Source organism: Oncorhynchus mykiss, chromosome 9, assembly GCF_013265735.2.
Source record: "Oncorhynchus mykiss isolate Arlee chromosome 9, USDA_OmykA_1.1, whole genome shotgun sequence".
Classification (NCBI taxonomy): domain Eukaryota; kingdom Metazoa; phylum Chordata; class Actinopteri; order Salmoniformes; family Salmonidae; genus Oncorhynchus; species Oncorhynchus mykiss.
In genome coordinates, this window is record NC_048573.1 from 53,260,312 (window position 1) to 53,272,942 (window position 12,631).

At 41.7% G+C, this 12,631-nt stretch overlaps 1 protein-coding gene across 3 annotated transcripts in view; it reads right to left on the reverse strand.

The window, feature by feature from the left end:
• Positions 1-2,298: 2,298 nt before the first annotated feature.
• LOC110532389 (guanine nucleotide-binding protein G(I)/G(S)/G(T) subunit beta-1) overlaps positions 2,299-12,631 on the reverse strand; it is a 50,722-nt gene continuing 40,389 nt past the window's right edge. For 2 of the 3 annotated variants that reach the window (XM_021616258.2, XM_021616260.2), the window contains exons 5-11: positions 11,511-11,574; positions 11,103-11,265; positions 10,623-10,689; positions 10,210-10,411; positions 9,527-9,743; positions 8,158-8,273; positions 2,299-4,029 (exon numbers count right to left, since the gene is read on the reverse strand). In XM_021616258.2, the coding sequence (XP_021471933.1) occupies positions 8,167-8,273; positions 9,527-9,743; positions 10,210-10,411; positions 10,623-10,689; positions 11,103-11,265; positions 11,511-11,574 (820 nt within the window). In that variant the 3' untranslated portion in view covers positions 2,299-4,029; positions 8,158-8,166. Of the gene's footprint in view, positions 4,030-4,956; positions 5,724-8,157; positions 8,274-9,526; positions 9,744-10,209; positions 10,412-10,622; positions 10,690-11,102; positions 11,266-11,510; positions 11,575-12,631 lie in introns of those variants that run through there. The other variant, XM_021616259.2, reaches the window with a different exon arrangement.

Sequence of the window (12,631 nt, forward strand, 5' to 3'; positions counted from 1 at the left end):
GCCAAACATACCCTCGTAAAACTGACTATCCTGCTGATCCTTGACTTTGGCGATGTCATTTACAAAATAGCCTCCTACACTCTACTCAGCAAATTGGATGCAGTCTATCACAGTGCCATCCGTTTTGTCACCATATACACTGCAACCTGTATGCTCCAGCTGGCTTCATATTCGTTACCAAAACCACTGGCTCCAGGTCATCTATAAAAGTCTTTGCTAAGTAAAGCCCCGCCTTATCTCAACTCACTGGTCACCATAGCACGTGCTCCAGCAGGTATATTTCACAAAGCCAATTCCACATTTGGCCACCTTTCCTTCCAGTTCTCTGCTCACTAACTTTTTTTTTGTTGTTGTTGAATTTTAGCCCTTTTTCTCCCCAATTTCGTGGTATCCAATTGTTTAGTAGCTACTATCTTGTCTCATCGCTACAACTCCCGTACGGGAGTAGGGGCTCGGCAGTAGAAGCCAAGGCAAATTGCTAGCTAGCATTAAACATATCTTATAAAAAAACAATCAATCATAATCACTAGTTATAACTACTAATCTAGTTTAGCAGGCAATATTAACCAGGTGAAATTGTGTAATTTCTCTTGTGTTCATTGCACGCAGAGTCAGGGTATATGCAACAGTTTGGGCTGCCTGGCTCATTGCGAACTAATTATGGCATAACATTGAAGGTTGTACAATGTAACAAGAATATTAGGGATGCCACCCGTTAGATAAAATACTGAACGGTTCCGTATTTCACTGAAATAATAAATGTTTGGTTTTCGAAATGAGTTTCCGGATTCGACCATATTAATGACCAAAGGCTCGTATTTCTGTGTTTTATGTTATAATTAAGTCTGATTTGATAGAGCAGTCTGACTGAGCAGCAGCAGGCCCATAATCATTCATTCAAACAGCACTTTCGTGCGTTTTGCCAGCAGCTCTTCACAAAAACAGCGCTGTTTGACTTCAAGCCTATCAGCCTAATGGCTGGTGTAACCAATGAGAAATGGTTAGCTGGGTGTGCGCTAATACTGTTTCAAACGTCACTCTCTTTTGGATTTGGAGTAGTTATTCCCCTTGCAGCGATGGGTAACGATGCTTCGAGTGTGGCTGTTGTCGATGTGTTCCTGGTTCGAGCCCAGGAGGGGGACGGAAGCTATACTGTTACACTGGCAATACTATAGTGCCTATAAGAACATTCAATAGTCAAAGGTATATGAAATACAAATGGTATAAGTCTCATGTTCTGAGCAAGGAACTTAAACGTTAGCTTTTTTTACATGGCACATATTACTTTCTTCTCCAACACTTTGTTTTTGCATTATTTAAACCAAATGGAACGTTTCATTATTTATTTGAGGCTAAATTGATTTTGATGTATTATATTAAGTTAAAATAAGTGTTCATTCAGTATTGTTGTAATTGTCATTATTTTTTATTTTTTTTAATTGTCCGATTAATCGGTATCGGCTTTTTTGGCCCTCCAATAATCGGTATTGAAAAATCATAATCGGTCGACCTCTAGTTCATTCCATGTGTAACTCAGTGCTGTTCTTTGTGTTGCACTGCTTTTCTTTATCTTGGCCAGGTCGCAGTTGTAAATGAGAACTTGTTCTCAATTAGCCTTGCTGATTAAATAAATAAGTGATAACTAAGCTCAGGTAGAAATCAGTTTTTCCAAACTAGACAAGCTATGGAACTCCAATATTTAGTCATATATATATATATATGAAATGCATGCCCATTACTCTCCTGAGTTGTCACGCAGTCTCTTGTTGATAGGAAAATTAAGACAAGTGACGTTTTGGTAACACTTTTTATGATCCACTGGCTTTAAGGGTCTTAGTGTATAATACTACCAGTGTGATTATTACAAATGCATCTACTGTATGTATTTATAAAGGGTGTTAATAGGAGCTTTGAGATGTGATGAAGCAACTTTAGGGTGATTGGGTGACATTCAATTCATTACTACATTAAAACAATATTTCACTGGAGACATCGTTCAGCATAAGTGTTTGCTATAGTAAATAACTAATGCAAATATTGTAAACGTAAAAAGCAACAATTATTTAAGTGTAAAAGAAATCACTTCATTTGTAGTTACAATAACTAACATTGCTAAACATTTCAACTAGCATATTTTCTCAATTACACTCGCAACATCTCAAACTGCATTTTAATATAGATTCTATCTTGCATCCAGCTTTCAGTTGTACACTGTCTAAAATGAAATACAAAAAGGTGAGAAGGGAACAGTGGGGGTGTAGAGATCTAGTTATTTCATGGAGAGAAAAAGGAAAGCAATTCATTTGTAATATTTTTTTATTTTGTATTGCCAACTCCACGCCTAACGCACAATTACAGAACATTTTTGTACAGAATGTCGCAGAGAAAACAGAATGGAAAAAATGCCACTACTGCTAAAGAAAGAGTCTCTGTTTACAAGGATAGGGGTACAGAACATTCTGCCATTCAGATGCTGCAAGTTCCTTCTTTTTTCTTATTAAAGGACAGAAAAAAACCTGTTTGTTACAAAATGTTTATTTTTTTTGTCACTGGAATTTGTTTGCTACACAAGAAATTAACATTTCTTTGTTCCATTTGTGTGTCTGTGCGTGCATATGTGTTTTAAATGTTTAGATTACTTTTAAAATCAAGGAATCCTTCCCAAGTATGGATATAAGACCAGGTAACTGTTTATGTTATGGTGTTTGCTGCTCTCAAGTGCATAGCTTTGACATTTTAATTGAATTATTTATGCACAGATTAGCCAAAAACAATATAAATACCATTGTAATTATGATATATTTAACAGGTTATTTTCTTTAAAAGAAAAACATCAAAAGGACTTAGTTCATATGCACCTCTTTTTAAGCAATTCTACAGCATGCGATCCTAAGAGTTAACCCACCCATGGCAGACAACTTTTCTTTTTTTTTTTTTTACTTAAAAAGTTTCAATATCATTATTTTCAAACATTGATTTATACAACCTTTCATTCAGAGTAGTAACTGCATTTCCAAGCACAGAATGGGTTCCTCTTGAAACTCCGGAAAGAAACCGGGGTATAAGTGGAGGCTTCCCTACCCAACCAAATCACATCACCGGTCCCAACCACAGTCAACAGAAAGAAATAAAATGAACCAATGGGATTTTTCATTTCATTATTCTACATTGTCACCAAACAGAAGGTGAAGAGAATGGGTAAATAAAAAAAAGATTTGATTTGTTTAAAAATTAACATTCATTATCACAAATAGCATGTGCTTGGTTAGTTAACTTTCCTTTAAACATTATTCTGCATATGCAAAGTAAAATTGTGTGCAAAACAAATTCTTGAATAGACAGAAACCCCCCAAAAAACTGAGTAAAGAATCTTGGGACTAAATATTCAAAATGGCCAGACCCTGTCGGTGGCTCATGGACACCCTGCTGAAGCTCAATTCTCGTTTGCTTTTTTTTCTGATGTGATAAAGCTGGATTAAAATGACATGATCATGAATTTTTATTTCAAATCTACAAAACTTGATTCTAAAATATTTCATGACCAAGAGATAAAACAAAGCTTTTGCTCCTCAATTTACCAACAGGAGGCCACTGATCTAGTTCTGGGGGGAAAAAGAGGAAAGTAACATGACCGAAAAAATTAAATAAACATGGCTGGCCAAAAATCTATCAAGAGTTAGATCATCATTGTGTAAATGACCTTCACTCAAACCTGTGTAATGAAGATGGATGATATTTGCATGGTGGTGAATGTATTTTCATTCAACACAATATCAGAAAATGGTCCCAGGAGGAATGCACAATTTCTTCCCCATTCCATTTCATACCACTGCAATTCCTCATCTTTTTTAGCTGAGTGATAAACAACTGTGGTATTTTAAATGAGAAGGAGATCATTTTTGCCCTTGGTAGTTTTTGGGGGTGTTGGGAGTCAGTATAGTGGTGTTTTGATCAAATTGGATATGCAAGAAAATTGAAATTTTTTATGTTGGAATGGTCTTCCACTCCACTTTGGAGTCCGGATGCCATCTGAAAACAGGACAAAGAGAAACAAACTTGTTATTTGCAACAAAAGTACTTCCTAAAAGTGTAGAGTCATTGTAGACAATTAACCTCTTAAAAATGAACCAAACCAAACTGATTGGTCAACGGTGAGCTATAAACTGGATGGCCGCAAACCAACAAGCAGTTAAGACTGAGCTAGACTTGATTTTAGTGATTTCCCCATGTTCACCCACAGATGGCAGCAGATATTCAAACTACAGAATATGATATCCAGTGCTACACTAAATTACCAAAACTATCTGGACACCTGCTTGTCGAACACCTTATTCTAAAATCATGGGCATTAATATTGAGTTGGTCCCCCCCTTTGCTGCTATAAGTTTCCACTCTTCTGGGAAGGCTTTCCACTAGATGTTGGAACATTGAAAGCAAATCACCGCAGCATTCAGCCACAAGAGCATTAGTGAGGTCGGGCAATGTTGTCGGGCGTTCAGGCCTGGCTCGCAGTCAACGTTCTGTATGGACCTTGCTTTGTGCACGGGGGTATTGCCATACTGAAAAAGGAAAGGGCCTTCCCCAAAATGTTGCCACAAAGTTGGAAGCACAGAATCGTCTAAAATGTCATTGTATGTTGTAGCGTTAAGATTTCCCATTACTGGAACTAAGGGGCCTAGCCCAGACCATGAAAAAAGAAAACCCAGACCATTATTCCGCTTCTACCAAACCATTCAGGAAGGTAGCGTTCACCTGGCATCCGCCAAACCCAGATTCATCCGTCGGACTGCCAAGATGGTACGTTTCCACTGCTCCTGAGTCCAATGGCAGCAAGCTTTACAGCACTCCAGCCGACGCTTGGCATTGCTCATTGTGATCTTAGGCTTGTGAGGCTGCTTGGCCATGGAAACCCATTCCAGATGAACAGTTCTTGTGCTGACATTGCTTCCAGAGGCAGTTTGTAATTATCTTTTTATTAGAATGTTATTTTCTTTTAACAGGGGTTACATAAACAACCAAACTAAGCATACCACATAGACTAAGTACAATCAAAAGGAATAAGGATACAGCAAAACATTATACCAAAAGCAGTAATAAAGTGGAGAACAACATTTTACTTCACAATGATAGCATGGGACATTTATGGGAGGTTTTCTACAGGACAACAATGTGGAGACTAGATTTTCCAAAATGTAACAGACTTCTGGTGTAACTCAAAGGTAAGTTTCTCTAGGGGTAGAATAGCAGAAGCTTTAGAAAGCCACATTCTCACAATGGTACTTCAGGTGTGGACCATAATAACAATATACATTTTTTTGCTAAGTAAACAAGTGTATTGAACAGATGTTCAGAGTCAGGGTCAAACACAACGTTACAATAAATTCAGCGAAAAAGCAAATTGTCTACCCAAGATGTTCTGGATGTGTAAATGAATATCATTCCAGTAAGACTGGATTCTGCTACAGTACCAAAAAACGTGCATGAAGGTGCCAGTATCCTGTTTACATTTGAAACATAAATGTGATGCATTGGAAAACATTCTTTGAAGGCGGACAGGTGTAAAGTAGATTCAATGAAAACATTTGAAATTGAGTTCTTGTATGCTTATGGAGGTGCATTTGGGGTAGACCCTTTCGCAGATAGAAGCCCATTCTTCCTCACCGAATGCATGTCCAATGTCTTTCGCCCAAACATGTCTCAACGCGTCATAGGATGAGGCACTTCTGTTCAATAAAATAGAATACAAGTCGAAGATTAAACCTCTCCGAACTTCAATAATTTGAAAATGTAGTTTTAAAATCGACTTTCTTCTGACCCTCTATGAAGTGTCTAAATTGTAGGTACTTAAAATCTGTTGGATAAATGAAACTCAGTGTTGGAACGATTTAAGAGTGTCCTGAGTAAATAAAGGCATAAAGTCAGCAATACCCTTTGTCTTTCAGCCCAGAAGTTCAATACTCCTTATTGTGGGGGAGGGGGGGGGATACAAACTAATCATGTGCTTGATCTGAACAGACCAGTAATATAGTTGCAGATTTGGCAAAGAGATCACTCCTAAATCTTTACTTGGTAAATTAGGTTCCAGGTTTCTTATTGTTCCAGATATATTGGCATTCCTTTTCTGGAAAAAAAAAAGGACTGAGATAGATGCCAAGGGATATTTTAGAATAGATAATTTAGCCGAGGAAGGATGTTCATCCTGACAACATTAATCCTGCCAAAAAGAGTTTGGTAGGGTAGATCAGTTAACCAGGTCCTATTTTATTAATTTTTTTACCCCCTTTTCTCCCCAGTTTCGTGGTATCCAATTGTTTTAGTAGCTACTATCTTGTCTCATCGCTACAACTCCCGTATGGGCTCAGGAGAGACGAAGGTTGAAAGTCATGCGTCCTCCGATACACAACCCAACCAAGCTGCACTGCTTCTAAACACAGAGCGCATCCAACCCGGAAGCCAGCCGCACCAATGTGTCGGAGGAAACATCGAGCACCTGGCAACCTTGGTTAGCGCGCACTGCGCCCGGCCCGCCACAGGTGCGCAATGAGACAAGGACATCCCTACCGGCCAAGCCCTCCCTAACCCGGACGACGCTAGGCCAATTGTGAGTCGCCCCACGGACCTCCCGGTCGCAGCCGGTTACGTCAGAGCCTGGGCGCGAACCCAGAGTCTCTGATGGCACAGCTGGCGCTGCAGTACAGTGCCCTTAACCACTGCGCCACCCAGGAGGCCTTAACCGGGTCCTATTTAATCTTTGTGAGCAAAGGCATATAATTTGAAGTGAACAGGTCTTTAAGATTTGGAGTAACATTTATGCCCAAGTACTCCAAGCCTGTTTCAGACAGCTGGAATGGAGATATCATATCTCAGTTGATTGTAGAGGGGATATTCAAAGGTATAGACATGGATTTATCCACGTTAATTTTGTTCCCTGACAGGTTACCATATTCAGATATGATGTCTAAACCAAAGACCTCTGCAGTAATGGACATGTGCTTTTATACATCAGCAAATAATGAAATTCAGTGCTCTTCGTCACCCACAGAGATGCCCCTTCCAGGGGCAGTTTGAAACTCAGTAGTGAGTGTTGCAACCGAGGACCAAAGATTTTTTACACGCTACGTGCTTCAGCACTCGGTGGTCACGTTCTGTGAGCTTGTGTAGCTGAGCCATTGTTTCTCTTAGTCACTCTAGGAGCTGAGCTCTTCAGTAAGGCCATTCTACTGCCAATGTTTGTCTATGGAAATTGCATGGCTGTGTGCTCGATTTTATACACCTGTCAGTCAGCAACTGGGGTGAGGCTGAAATAGCCAAATCTACTTGTTTGAAGGCTGTACACATAATTTTGCATATATAGTCTATTACACAACCTCAACACTCCATCCACTCAAATACAATTAGGCAAGGATGATGAGATCAATCTTTATCCAAGTTACACTGCACTGGTACATGGTCCCCTCATGAAACCAATTTTATCCATCAACTGATACAGAATGCATTCTCATGGCAGCTCAACCCAAATAGGACAACCCACTTTACGAAGTGGCACGGATACGATGCAACTACATGGCACCTTTACTTGGTGTTATTACAAACAATACACAGCAACTCAATTGAAACCATAGGCTATTTCCACTCAGTATAATTATAGTTTCATATAGTGCATCTGCAGTGTTCAGTTGAGTAAACACATTCTGGTTACCAATGTAGCTGTAGAGGAACTATAGGGCATAATGAAACAATTAGGAAAAATACATTTCTTCACCCAGGACAAGAGGCAAGTACAACTATATTCCTATTCAAGTCAATCATGCATTCATGTCTTAATTTACAGGGTCTGTGTTCCTGTAAGGCATCTTGAGATGTTTACCTGAACAGAAGTTATAGTCCACCTCCAGATATTTTGGAACTTTTCCAGTTGAAAAATGATATTCAGAGTAGAATCATAGTAATATACACATGTTACACTTTAAGCTTCAATAGAGACATTTGGAGCAAAACAGCACTTTTGACTCAAAACTTACATTCTACAACTTCAGAAAAGGATAAGGTGAAGTTAATTAAACTGGAGTTAAATGTTCTTTATGGGGAGAGATGAGGAGAGTGCCATAGCATGTCAGGCATACTTGTGGTGGGATGGCGGCTGTGAAGTGTAGTTACCTTCAGAATCTAGTTCCAGATCTTGAGGAAGCTGTCCCAGGACCCTGTTGCAACGGCCATTCCATCATCGGTCACACCCAAGCAGCTGACACGGTTGTCATGTCCAGCCAGGACACCTAGGGACAGAGCAGGGTCAGACCATGAGATCATATCACAACACTCAGCCAACACCACACCATCTCTTCTGCTCACTTAGTTTAACCCTTAAAAGAGCATTCCATGAACAACCTGGCTAGTCTATAATTATGTGTAGGAGTTCTATTGCATTGTATAAATGGAAGAATCAGTTATTAGCAAATGTTACTAGTGCGTGTCAGATCCAGCCCATCGCTTTCTCCTTGGATCCAGACCACAGTCGAAAGCACTAAACTATTCATGCCTCTGTGGGAGCTCGTCCGCTGCTGGAGCAGGTGAAACAGCGGGGGCTGCATCCACAAACCCTGTTACTGTACAAACTAGCCTTCACTTGCACACTCCCTGTCATGGATTTAACAAATGGTGAAAATTCCCTCCAGCCAATGCTTACACCAGTCTTATGCTTTTGACTCCACGAAGGGAAGTCTAAGTGCACAATTCTGGAAAAAGGTGGAGAATCTGGAATTCTCAAGTTCAATCTGCTGTATACCCAGAATTGCTGTGTCTGCAGTATCCCTGCTGTACTTGAGGAACTAGTCTGGCTACAACACCGACCCCTGTGTGGCCCCAGACGGTACCTCCGATGTGCTGAACTAAAGTAACCCTGCTGTTATCTGATACCTACAGGAACCCAGTCATTCCTGTAATACGGAGATGCTCCAAATCAATATCTCAGGTACTCCTCACATTTTTTGTCACATGCACCGAATACAACAGGTGTAGGTAGACCGTACCGTGGAATGCTTACTAACAAGCCCTTAACCAACAAATGCAGTTAAGAAAATATTTACTAAATAATACTTTTTTTAAAGTAACAAAAATAAAATAACAATACTGAGGCTATATGCAGGGGGTAGCAGTAGCGAGTCAAAATATCCCTGCTACAGTAGAACCACACCTAGTAGATCTAGTCCATTCCAACACCCCACCCCTTTTCACCAGCACTGGCTGCACTAGCTACATTCCACCCGGCTCCACTACCTGGAGGTACTGATGACGTCAAATATAGGTGTGTACAACCGTCAGAATGTAGCTTGACCACTGCTCTGCCACTGTACCCCCGACTTTTGTCATCATGACCGCCTCAAAGTAGGATAAAGTTGGCTCTAGATCTAGAGTCAGTTTAGTGTTTTCCCCCCTAACCATTAAGGATGGGATTGGGGAGTATGGGGACCTGATTCTAGACCTCTGGTTAGGTTGCTTTTTAACCCCGTCACACTTTCCCGGCATTCACCTGCACGGTCAGCCTTGAGGCTGTCCCATACGTTGCAGTTGAAGTCATCGTAGCCGGCGAGCAGCAGGCGGCCACTCTTGGAGAAAGCCACCGAGGTGATGCCGCAGATGATGTTGTCGTGGGAATAGACCATCAGCTCCTGGTCAGCGCGCAGGTCAAACAGCCTGCAGGTGGCGTCGTCCGATCCCGTGGCAAAGGCGTTGCCGTTGGGGAAGAACTGGAGGGAGGGAAAGAAGGGGGAGAGACAGTGAGGTTTGGTCTGATAAATTGCTCAACGCTCCACATGCGGTGTGTTTGTATGAGCTAGTATATAATGGCTGCCACAGCATCACCAAGGTGGGTGCTATACATTGGTAATGAGGATACCTTTCATAATGTAAAGCACTTGGTATTGACCAAGTGACCACGCATACTAAAGTTGCCAATGGACAATATATATGTCCACAATCACATTTATACACGACATAAATATAGACCACCATTTAACAAGCTGGTGTGTATACAATGTCTGTTTTGAAGTCTGTACGTCTGAATGCAAAAGACAACCACAGGTGTGGGCAGCCCGCAGCGGAAACACTGGTGACAAAAGACACTGGCATCACAGGTGAGAGTTTGCGGCTCCGTTTTAAATGGAGGTGTAGCAATGTAGGTTGAACAGCGGTCGGGTCGTGTGATTGACTTACGCAGATGGCATTAATGTCTGACTCGTGTCCGGTGAATGTCTGTCGGCACATTCCTTCTCTGATGTCCCAGAGCTTTGCGGAGGCGTCACATGCCCCGGACACAAACAGCCGGGTGTCGGGCGCCAGCGACAGGCTCATGACGTCACCGGTGTGGCCGGCGAATGTGGTCGTCTGCTGGCCCGTCTCAATGTCCCAAAGAGCACTGGTGGACGGAGAGTGGGAGGAAGGAGAAAAGAGAAAACATCTGATATGAATATCTGCCTTTTCAAGGAACACTCAAAATGTTATCAACACAACAGTGCAGAACTGGCATATCCACTGGCATATCCACTCAGTGAACATGGTGGATGGATGGATAACCATCCCCATTCTTCCTTGCCTGTCGCCCAGGCAGGCACAGTTCCCTCACTCACCAGGTGGTGTCTCCAGAGCTGGTGACAATCTGGCTGTCATCCACGAAGCGACAGCAGGACAGGTAACCTGGATGCCACAGCAGAGCAGACAGTAAGTCAGTCAGTCAGTCAGCATTGAGAAGCAGTCACAATGATCTCAAGACAGAAGGAAACACTAATTGAACTACATTACAGTTTGTACATTATAGGCCTGACCATGAAGGGTACAAATAGTTTATAAGAAGTGAATGTGTACAACAGAACCAGCTCAATAACACTAATGTTCCTTTTCACAGCAACTAGACAGACACAGCTCCTGTCATGAGACTGAAATAAGTGGCATTGAACATATCCAATGCTTCCAAGGTACTGGTTAAAAAAAATCTAGTGCATAAACAATATCTCTCCTGCAAACTGAACGTTGACCATAGTCTATCCTGTGTTACAGGTGAGCTGTCCGTGTGTACACACTGTGGTAGCTATTAGGGGTGACTACCGTACCCGTATGTCCGGCCAGCTCACGGCTGACACGCACGTTGCCCTCGCGGGTCTTGAGGTTGTAGATGGAGCAGATGTTGTCTAGGCCTCCACAGGCCACATAGTTCCCAGAGGGGGCGTAGGCACACGTCATCACCCAGGAGGAACGCAGTGGGATGGCGTGGACCTGAGGGAGACAGGGAGGAACTCTTGGTTTGATTCAAGCATGGACCACATATACTGGGAAGCCTATATCACATGTCACATATACTGGACATCCTATGTCATGAAACAACAAATGGTAGAGAATCTTTTTTTGTTTAGTTGCCCTCATGTTTTTAGGTACATTTTTTTTTTAAATGTTAAACAAAAATGCATTCAAATGTGAGTGCTTCCTTTTGATTCTTAAAGATGTGCACAGGTCAACCTTACCTTGTTTGTGGTGTAGCTGTCCCAAATAATGAGTTTACCATCCTGGGAGGCACTGACTAAAAGCCTACGGGGCAAAAGGAGAGCCATGATTAAACCAGTGATCTTAAAGGAAATCTTAAGAGCACTAGTATTACTAGGGCACATGAATGACATGCACACACCACGAATCCAAACAAAACATGTTAAGTTTGGAACTGTTAATGATAACAAAGTCATCAAGCAGAACACAGGCACGCAAACACATAACTGCTTCCCTATGAACATAGGGTGAAACCATGTTTTGCATTTTAGGGGTGGTGTGGTTTCCAGGGGTCTTTATGGCTGGGGAGCATCTCACCACTATCTGGGCAAATCAAACAAGAGTCGCCATGGAAACCAGGCCCTTATGGCTGGCTGGGGAACATTGGCTCCCTTTGGACCCACTCAGTGTATGCAAATCACACATGCTAACATAAACACATGCTAACACACGCACGCTAACACGCACACCCACTTCTTTACTGTCCAACATCCCTATCACACATAATAGGAAGGACAAGGTAGGTAAGCCTATGTTATGGGTGTGGTGGGTGTAAAACTGTAAGAGTGAGTTAGAAGCAGTAGCTTCAGCACTGGCAGTGATTCAATGCTTCCTGTCTCTGTGGTTTGAAACCATCTGCTGTTAGTTGAGGCTGATGAAACACTGCTAGGTGTTTGCCTCAGGTACACTAGCCTTCCAACTCCTGCACGCTAAACTGTTGCCTGCTTAAAAGAGGGTCAAAGTAGCACGTTTGGAGAAAAAAAAGGACATTTTTCAAATAATGACTAAACAAGGCCTGTATAGATTTATTTTCGCGTCGGGTGAGTTTTGAAAAAATAAGCTCTAGTGGAAAGTTTACTTTGAACCACGGTCGGTGTGTCACTGTCCACTCCGTTTCTCCAGAGTGAGTAAGATGCTTAGCAGAGATTGCAGCGCATTATCTGACTTTCCAAACACGCCTGCAATAAAGCAGGAGTGGAATTAACTAGCGCTCTTCTACTAGCTTTGCGCTGCTCTATTCACTTACATTTACTGATTACACATTGGCATTTGGATTACCTCTGCTTTTCCATTAGACGACAGCACCTCAATGTGAACAGAG